Source organism: Pseudochaenichthys georgianus, chromosome 2 (assembly GCF_902827115.2).
Source record: "Pseudochaenichthys georgianus chromosome 2, fPseGeo1.2, whole genome shotgun sequence".
Classification (NCBI taxonomy): Eukaryota; Metazoa; Chordata; class Actinopteri; order Perciformes; family Channichthyidae; genus Pseudochaenichthys; species Pseudochaenichthys georgianus.
Genome location: NC_047504.1, coordinates 3,878,082 through 3,887,688, shown reverse-complemented (window position 1 = coordinate 3,887,688; position 9,607 = coordinate 3,878,082). Strand labels below are relative to the sequence as shown.

Genomic DNA, 9,607 nt, shown 5'->3' with positions numbered 1-9,607 from the left:
GGATGAATGAATCTAGGCCTATATGTAGTAGTGTCTATGAACTGAGCCAGGACCCATGATGCGTACCTCCCTTACAGCTCATAATGTGCCGCGGCGAGGCAAAAGGAGCGACAGTGCGTATGTAATATGTCAGGGGGGAAGTGTGTCATGCATATTTGGGAGTTTGAACACTGTCTGCAGCCGTGAGAACCTCACAGAGTTCTGATTATATTTCTTCATTGGCTGTCTCTCATGCGTCTGACTCTCGTCGGTCTCAGGCGTGGTGGGGTTCCAGCAGCCGTCAAATAAACAGGCGGGCTACTGCTTGGAGAGATGCCTGGTTCTCTCTGGATTTCCCCCGAGTGGCTCAGCGTCTCGGTCACAAACACACCTGTTATCAATCCGTTTGTGTTTGTGTGGTAGTGATGGAGGATTTCGTTTTCTGGCTTCGTTTAAAACTGATCTAGTCAGGAATAACAACTGAGAACCACATGAAAAACAGAACCAAATTGTAAAAGAATATCAAAATAAAAGAAATGGTAGAGATATCACTCTAAAACTAAAAATAACAAATATGTAATTTAGAGCACTGCTAAACTACATTTTAAATAACGTATCAACGACTATTTTATATTTACCAATTAAGATATGTGGCATAGTCTGATTTCATTCAGGTTTTAGGAACCTTTTTGGACAACAGCACACGGGTTGCTGTGGTATTGGGGATCTTGTCACAGTTGCACACCACCTCTTGCCAGATTTGTCTCTGCTAGCAAGGCTTGGAAAGAAATGCATGTTGAAGAGAAATCTGGACTCAAGGAGAAACACACCAACTTTGACACAGTATGAAAGACTTGGATATCAACACGTTTCTGGATGTGCACAAACATCGCAACGCCAAACTTTTCAAGAATGTGGTTGAAGGAATGAATACGCAATGCTGTGGTTACATGGTGTTATTTGTCCACCACTGATGGAATACTTTAAGAATGATCCCATTTGGACAGCTGCACGCAAACAGGACCTTTCGTGTACTATCGATATTCATTAGTCATGTAAACAGCTTTTCCAGGAATATTTGTTCTTGGAATAAGGGCCAAAGACGGATCATTTTATGGCTGTAGTCAATGATATCATCATTTGTTTCCATAGCTTCATACAAACATGCACGAAGAGCATTTGAGAAAAGGCGAGAAACATTTGCCGTTCAGTTTAAAATGAACAAAAAAGTAGAAAGGTGAGGAATTTCGTGAATCTCGGAACATGTGTTCCAGATGAACCCTGACGAGGTGAATTCAGCGGACAGTGCTGCTAGTGATTAAGGTTGAGGAAGGACCATGCCGTCTACTAACACACTCAAATCTAAAAGAACACCCAAATGTCTTGAATGTAACTGATTTGTATTGCTTTAATGTTTTTTTTTTCTCCTTAGGAACAGGTAAGCCATGACAATATAATGTAAATGATAAGCGCAAACAAAATCGGAGACCCTTTTGTACATTCATAGTAGCACATTCATTCGACAAGTCCTATCTGTACACCGGGTCACTGAAATCACTTCTTTTCCACTGAAACATGGCAACGCTCGACTCAAAGCCAACAGGTCAAATGCTTTTTTCAATTAGGAGATTATTGATTTTTTATTTATCCAAAAAATTGCTTTGTTAGTAGTCAATCATTTGCACTGAACCTCTTTGCTTTAAACAAAGCGCCGCCACACATTCCTCCATTCTTTAACACTGAACTGCGATAATGACAATGAAACCGATATTTTTTTAAAAACAAAGAATAAATAAGAATAAATAAATCAGTGACTTTTCGAGAGGGCCGGAGCAGACACCTTTTGGCAGTCTGACAGAGACACGTCCAACTTCATTTACCTCCAATTTGGATTCTTCTTTTGGCATTGTGAATGTAAGTGCTTCGTTTACACACTTCTAACCGGGACACAGCGGACCGGGCGATGGAGGTCTGCACAAAAAAAAGGTCTTCAAGGTGGATGTGTAAATGAAATGACTAAAAACACACATTTCTGCACGTACTGAGCTGAGCGAAACGTGTGCGGAACAGAAGAATTGAGTAAAAGCGACATGCACCATAGTGTTTGAATCTTTGGCAAAATCATAATTGTAACTGTCATGGGTGCTGTTTTCATATTGCATTAGAGGGTTTGCTCCTGAAATTTTAGCGTGCTTCCCTTTTTCAAAAAATCATCTACCATCTACGACGCGTTAGCTTCTGTGAGCTGTCGAAAAAGCGCGTCCATGCAATTCAGACGCTTCTATTTCACTCATGCCCTACCTCGTTCTGAGAGAACGCAAAAACTTAAAATGAAAAACATGACAAGCCGAAAAAAACAAAACATATACATGTACAAAGTAATGTACACCATATATTCAAACACATTTCAAAATCGTCAGACTTTGAAATCATTAGCCAAAATAAGTATATCTTTTTTTCTCAACCCCGTTAGGTAATCTTCTTTATCTAGACTGTACAATATATGTATATATGAGTAATCATGAGGGACCAAAGCAACAAAAATAAATACTTTTTCGCTATGTCACCTTTCAAAGTAGTATATCTATGTACATTTATATCAATATCAATTTTCCTTAGCTTATTGTGAGTGGTTGAGCGTGTGTTCAACAAGCAGGCATTGGCGCACAGTGTGGAAACTCCTTATGTTTTTTTATCTTTTTGCCCTAAAAGGTATCTAAATGTAAATTTTGACGACACTGTGGAAGGAAAAAACAAAGACGGGACTGTCCTCGATACAGTGAAAGGTAACCCTGGCTCAAATGGACCAAAAACAAAAGAAAAAGAAAGGAAAAAGAAAGCATCTCACCATCATGTGACTACTTCAACAATGGGTTGTTCTACTTCTTTTTCAGGACTCTTTTTTTTTTTCAGAGTACAAAAAGTTTTCATGCAGTCTTTGACAAGTCATACAACCTCAGTGTCTGGAGGTTTTAAAGTCATTTTTAGCACACAGCATAGAATGTTTTCAGTGATGTTGAATGTAGCTATGAGGGGGAGGGGGGGGGGGGGGAGGGGGGGGGTGCAATTTGGGACAACAACATGCATAAAGAACAGTGCATAGGTCCAGGTCATTGGGGCCAGTCCCTGGTGATCTCCAGTGTGTTTCAGTGTCTATCAACAGATCCACTACTGCAAGCAGTTGGTGAAGGGGGAAGGGGGAAGGGGGAAGGGGGGGAGGGGGGTCCAAGCCTGGATGAGTGGCGCCATCTTGTGGTCTCTCTCCGTCTGCCATGCGATCAGGAGTTGCTGATTTCCAGGACAGTAATCCCATAAAAGCGAGAGGGGGGGTGGTCAGGCTTGGACCGGAGGCCGAGGTGATGCATCTGTGCACTTTTTTTTCCTTCTTTTTTTTTTCAAAGTCTGGTTTGCAGTTCCCATTGGTCACTGCAGAGCCCTTTCTGACACACATCAGACCTGGAAGCGACCACTCTAAAGGATTTCAGGATGAGTTTGGTGGAAGGTAGAAGAACCAAGCTTAAAGATCAAGCTAACATGCATAAGGTCTTCAGACTCTGTTTTGCTAAAAGCCATCAAGGCCAACATTTTTTTCCTGAAGACGAGTTCAAGAAGAAATCTCTTTTTTTTTTTTTTCTTCATCTTTTGAAAAGAGGAAATAATAATGGCTTAATAGCTACATCATTCTTGCACTTGTATTGCAACTACCTTTGGTAAATCAATCAACAAAAAACGACAACAGAAAACCCCTGAAACATACGAGTCTTCACGCGTTCCTCGACTGAACTTAGCATTGTTCCTTTCGTCTTTAGCCAGCATTTTTCTTCTAGTACAGGTTTCTCCCCGTTAGTAGATTTCCTCCCTTCAATGGCCTTCGTGTTTGTCACGTTCTCAGCTCCACACCGCACTTCCTCTACAACCCGCTCTGGATCCACGCCAAAATCCTTCACCTCTTCCAAAAAAGTCAAGACAAACCAGCAAGGCAGAGAGAAAAAGAGAGAGAAGGGAAAAAGAAACAAACCGACAGGAAACAGAGAAGAAAAAGGACACCATCGAGTCCCGGCGACTCCAATGACGGAGGAAGATTTCAAAATGGCCGCTGCCATTCGGACGCCAAAGGTTTCACCGCTTCATCATCTTGGAGGCGAAGCTGACGATGGCGGAGGCGGGCTGATCTGGGTCCAGCTCCGCGAACAGGTGGCTCACATTGTCTGTTGTGCTTCCTTGTTTCCTCGCCACAAATCCAAAAAGCCTGTTGGCAATGAAGAGAACAGCATTTTTGATACTCGAGCAACATTATAGCCTAAACAATTATTTAAAAAATGCACAAATACAAATTTATCCTAAAGCATTTCAACTTACTTCACTGAGCCACCTCCTTCTTTGACCCACCTATTAGAAGAAAACAGGTTTTTAAATGGCCCCCTCCAACGTTCCATAATGATTTGTTTCAACTTACAACAGCCATAATGTGCGACTGGATTTATTTTTGTTTATGATATTTGTACGAAACAAGTTAGCTTACTTTCTGTCCTGGGGATCAATGTCACAGAAGGTCACCGTGTTGATGGGATAGTGTCGCCTGAAGAAAAGCCTGCAGCAAGAGAGAGGAAGATTATTCACAGCAGTAAACACACATACCTTCTACAAAGCATACATTTCTATATTTGTAAAGTTCCCATGTGATATTTAATAATAAATAATGCACTCTGCCACAGTTTCGTCTTCAGAATCAACACACGAGGGCGCCAAAGCACCACTGTTTCTCTGCTTATTTATTGCCTCTTGTTTATCTATTTATTTTAATTATTACAAGACATCGTTAAGAAAAATAAACACACATATTTTATTGTTATATTTTTCCAAATTATTTTATTTTTTCTTATTTATTTTTAGCTATTGTTTTTAAGATATGTCTGAGGCTTCTTGACCTCTCCTGTCACATTTCAAATTGTATTCACTGGTCGTGTGGGTGTGTGCGAATAAAATGAATTAAACGCGTTGACTCACTTCCTCTGACTGTCGGTGAGGGTGATGCCCTGCGTGGACACTTTGAAGTGCACGCTGGTGGCTGCGGGCAGAGGGTTGCTCTCCAGCATCTGACTGATGGCCTTGGCGATGGCCTGAGGCCCCGTCAGGGACTCCATGTCCACAGAGTTGATGTAGAGAACATTGCACGCTAGAAATAAACAACACCGATGCATTGTTAGATAAATAAAGACACAGGAAGTGCATGCAGGTAAATGTAAGGGGAGGGGTTGTATCATGCACAGCACAGTGACTGGATTATCTTCAATACATGCATTTCACTAAAGGTTGTTTTGGCTAGCAAATAATAATATTTCTGTGAGAGCAGGCATCCTCACAGAGTGCACGATGGCGCAGAGCAAAGCAGTCTTTATTTACCATGAGCCTCCTCAGGAACCTTCTGAACTGTAAGGCAAGAAGTGAGCAAATTAAGGATAAATGTAAAAACCATGGAAATACTGCAAACAGGCCATGCCCCATGCCGAAGTCGGATTTTACCAAGGTGGGACGATATATTTATCAAATATTTTAATTTTAAAATGTGATCTACTATATGGCTCAGTTGTTAAATTTAACAAACATATTGGGGTTCTTTAGTTTTACTGCTTTATGTACATACAGTGGGTTTGTAAAGGTAAATGTGTTTTTCTTTGTCATCAGAATTTTTGATAATTACTGGCTAACCAATAACATATTTTGTCTTTTTCCCCTTGTTTTTGTTTATTCTGTCATATATCTGTTTATATATCATATGTGTATTTTTTTCTTCTGAACTTTATGCATAAGTTCAGTTTCTCTTAACGTATGTTATACTTGACTCTAAATGTATACTTCAAGAGGAACTATCTGGACATTTGTGTGAAAATCCAGTACAATGTGGTATTGTTTAAGCCACCTTAATAGCCAAAGCTTTTTTAAGTTAGATGGAACAATATCTAAAAAGTGTCCCATTAACTACTATGTTCTTCTGCTTATGACTTCATTCATAAAGTGCCTCCATGCTTCCATTCCAAAACATATTCATGTTGCTTTCTGCCATGATGATGGAAGCAGAGGTGCAGTGGTAAAACCTTTGTAAGAACATCTGTCCACAGCTTACCTGCTCCCTGCTTCAGGAGTTCAACCATCGGATCAGTGGGGGTGGCGAGTTCCAGCGCCTCTTCATTTGGGTCTGTGAATGCCAAGATAGAGAACAACTTGGATCAATGCTGTCAGAACATATTCATAAATGCAATCTGAAAATAAAAGGGGGATGCTGACCTTTGGTGGGGATCATGAGCTTACAGGGCAGAGCCAGCGGAGTCATGGAGTGTTGGTACACCAGAGCAGAGAGACAGCCTGAAACACAGAGGTCTCTGATGAGCTGACTCACTCGGATTTGAGATGATAACAAACAGGACTGGATGGTGAGCTCACCAAAGTAGGGCTCGTTGGGACAGCCCTTCAGACGCACTCCTTTAGGGCTCGTCTCGATCAGGAAGTGCCTCACCAGCTCATTGGCCAAGTCACCAACTGGAACACAAATTAAGACAGCAACAATGAAATTAAGACGAGTACTTGTTCAAAAAGACAGATATTCTTTCTTTCTTTAAAAAATGGACAAACATATTATATTTTGTGAGCACTAGATTTTTTATTTTGCCTTATAAGTCAAAAAAACGTTGCCCTTATTACCCTTTTTAATGTCCTGAAGCAAGGACATTGAAACAGTATCAGTAAAACATTTCCCTTAACACATAAACAGGTATCCTCGCCCATCCCAATCTCTGCTATACTACCCAAACCTTTTAGCTTATTCTTATTTAACTTATATGAAATTAGAAATATGTGCCTTGGACTTAAAAATGTACATGGAAGCGGGATTAAAAACGTTTGAATAAAGCATTTTTAAACGGACAGATATTCTGATTCAAAATGAAACTTCCACGCTGATCTCTACCTTTCTTGTTCTGCTGGATGGTGGGTGGGGGGCAGGCCACCTTCATGGCCAGGCCGTAGGCTCCTCTGAAGGAATGGCTGTCCCTGATGACGAAGGCCCCCGGCTCCCTGTCCTTCAACACGTTGATGGCTGGAAGGAGGAGAGAGGAGACGAACAAGGAGGCAAAACAAGGACATGATGACTATTGTTATTTCCTCTCTTTCACTTGGAGACTGATGACTGATAGTGAGTGCAGTCTGTACTCTGGAGCCCTCACCTTGCTCTCTGGTGATGTCCGGCTTGTACCAGTACTTGGACGTGTCCTGAACAAACTTGACGTTCATCTTAATGTCCGGATAGCCATCTGTTTGGAGACAGGGGAATGATAAGTGGAGAGGACACAAACATCCTGAGAGGCAGTAAACGTCTCGCTCATGTCTCACCGTATATGGACTTGGGGCCGTCGGGCAGAGTGTGTGTGCCGGTCAGAGTGTGTGTGCCGGTCAGGTTTGGCGTGCTGCCCCCGCTGGCTGGGGTCAGGTTCTTGTTGTCCGTCCTCTCCGCGTCCCCGCTGGACATGTGCCTCTTCTCCGGCAGCTGGGGGGAGACGGGGAAGGCGGGGGTGGAGGAGGGCTGGGTGCTCCCCTGGCGGGAGGCAGCACCCAGCTCGTCGGGCGTGCTGTGCCCACTCCCCGCCATGCGCCGCCCCATCAGGGGGCTGGGGGGCACACCGCCTACTGTTTTAGGGCTCCGGCCAATCAGAGGGCTGGAGGGGACGGCGGCTGGGTGTCGGCCCAGCGAGGGGCTGCCCTGGCCCAGGCGTCTCTGCAGGGCGGGGCTGGGCGGCGTGTTGGTGGCCACGGTGCGGTGCAGCGTGTTGGGGCTCCCGGGGACCGTGTGGACCCCCATGACGCTGACCTGGGACCCCTCAGGGGACCCGGGTCTGTTGGAGTAGGAGGGAGAGGGATGAGGGGCGCCATCGGAAGAACCAACCCTCCTTCTACAGACGAAAAAAAATACATAGTTATTATTTTTGAGACAGCATTTTATATATATACATTATATTCGCTGATACTCTTGTCCAAAGTGACCTACAAGAGCAAGAATCAAGAGGATACAAATTCAAGCTGCAAGAGTCCTGCAAGTAGCTTCATAAAGAGGTGACACAAAGTATTAGGGCTGCGCAAGTATTTGCATTATTAATAAATATCTTGATCATTTCCTAGAATAACTAGAAATGTGGGCAACATGTCAGTTCAACAAGATCCCAGGTGGTTTCACATTCCACATCAAAAATGGCAAAAAGATGGTGTTCAGTTGCACGATGAAACTCGCATACATGACGTAGTGATACACAGAGGAACTGCACTCACCCATCGGCGCTGTGGATGGGACTGCTGGAGGAGAGAGGAACGTTGAACCCTCTGGACTCCCCGAAATTGCGATTATCTGAAGAATACAGAGCATCAAAAGCACACAGTTAGTCTCAACTTAGTGTGTCATTCAACACGTTGTCCTGAAAAGAGAATCTGGGGTGCAGCAAATATTTAGCTTGCAGTGTAAAAGTTAAAAAACAAAGGAAATGTGTGGGGGTCAGCAGCAGTGCCCTTACCTTGATCTCCATCATTAGAATCAGAGTCTGACAGCGAGAAAAGGCAAGAGAGGAAGAGATGTGCGGGAGAGGAGGAGACAAGGAGGACACATGTGAGCGCAAAGCCAGAACTGCAGTGTTAGCTGTTAGAATTTAGTGGAAGCAGCTCCAGGTGTAGTACCAGTTTGAAGCAGCAGGAAGCAGCAGAAGCTAAACATCACTGCAGCTAATCACTGCAGAGCTACAGGATGACATAATGCAGACCCTGCTGCACTGAGCACACCATCACAATGTATAATGTTTCAGAAATGTGAATTTTCATTAGGTTTTTAAGTCTGCTACATCATTTTAAGTTTGATTTTCTTTGGTTTTGAGAGTGTGTTTTGGTTAGTTTTTATTTGAAGGTTAAGGCTTAGATTGTAAATATCAAGTTTGGTTTGATTTAAAAATGTAGATTTGGGAAGTTGTGTTCTCTTTCACTTCCAAACTACTGAAAAAAACGTGTCACCTGCAATTTCACCGAGACCACAGTTCGTTTGCATTCGATCTACAAACGATTTTAGATAATGCTCATTACGTAAATCCACAACCGTGATTTATTGTGAAATGTCGAAAGGTAATATTGTTTAATTTTTGTTGTCTTTTTTATTTAATTTTGGTTTAGGACAACATATTAGCTTCCCACATTTTTTTTTTTGTATCTTTGGATATTCCACAAGTGATTAATAAGGAGTTTAAACAAAGAGCTAACACTGTAAACAAGTGGAAATATAGTTGCAAGATGAGAGACAGAACATGAATAAATAATATTTGATAACTGACCTGATCCAGCGTGGTGATGAGGCTTCAGGCCCAGCGCTGACAGAGGAGTCTTCATCAGACCTGGAGGAGAGCGAGCTGCAGGCAACGAGAGGACAAATAAACATTACAACAAAGCATAAACACTAAGGATGGCAGTGGCATGAGAACTGTACACTGAAGCCATGCAAGGATGAAACACAACCACTTTAAGGAATGAAAAAACAGTTCTTCACTTTAGCATCAAAACAATGATACATATATATATATATATTAAAAAAAAAAAAAGTCGAGAT

General features: G+C 42.4%; 1 protein-coding gene across 6 annotated transcripts in view; it reads right to left on the bottom strand.

Moving 5' to 3' along the window:
- Positions 1-1,362: 1,362 nt before the first annotated feature.
- tns1a (tensin 1a) overlaps positions 1,363-9,607 on the bottom strand; it is a 78,054-nt gene continuing 69,809 nt past the window's right edge. For all 6 annotated transcript variants that reach the window (XM_034098228.2, XM_034098235.2, XM_034098263.2 and 3 more), the window contains 14 exons: positions 9,336-9,410; positions 8,535-8,561; positions 8,296-8,371; positions 7,366-7,922; positions 7,200-7,286; positions 6,944-7,072; positions 6,421-6,516; positions 6,265-6,342; positions 6,104-6,175; positions 5,383-5,409; positions 4,987-5,155; positions 4,502-4,570; positions 4,339-4,368; positions 1,363-4,228 (listed from right to left, as the gene is read on the bottom strand). In XM_034098228.2, the coding sequence (XP_033954119.1) occupies positions 4,099-4,228; positions 4,339-4,368; positions 4,502-4,570; positions 4,987-5,155; positions 5,383-5,409; positions 6,104-6,175; positions 6,265-6,342; positions 6,421-6,516; positions 6,944-7,072; positions 7,200-7,286; positions 7,366-7,922; positions 8,296-8,371; positions 8,535-8,561; positions 9,336-9,410 (1,622 nt within the window). In that variant the 3' untranslated portion in view covers positions 1,363-4,098. The remainder of the gene's footprint in view (positions 4,229-4,338; positions 4,369-4,501; positions 4,571-4,986; positions 5,156-5,382; positions 5,410-6,103; positions 6,176-6,264; positions 6,343-6,420; positions 6,517-6,943; positions 7,073-7,199; positions 7,287-7,365; positions 7,923-8,295; positions 8,372-8,534; positions 8,562-9,335; positions 9,411-9,607) is intronic.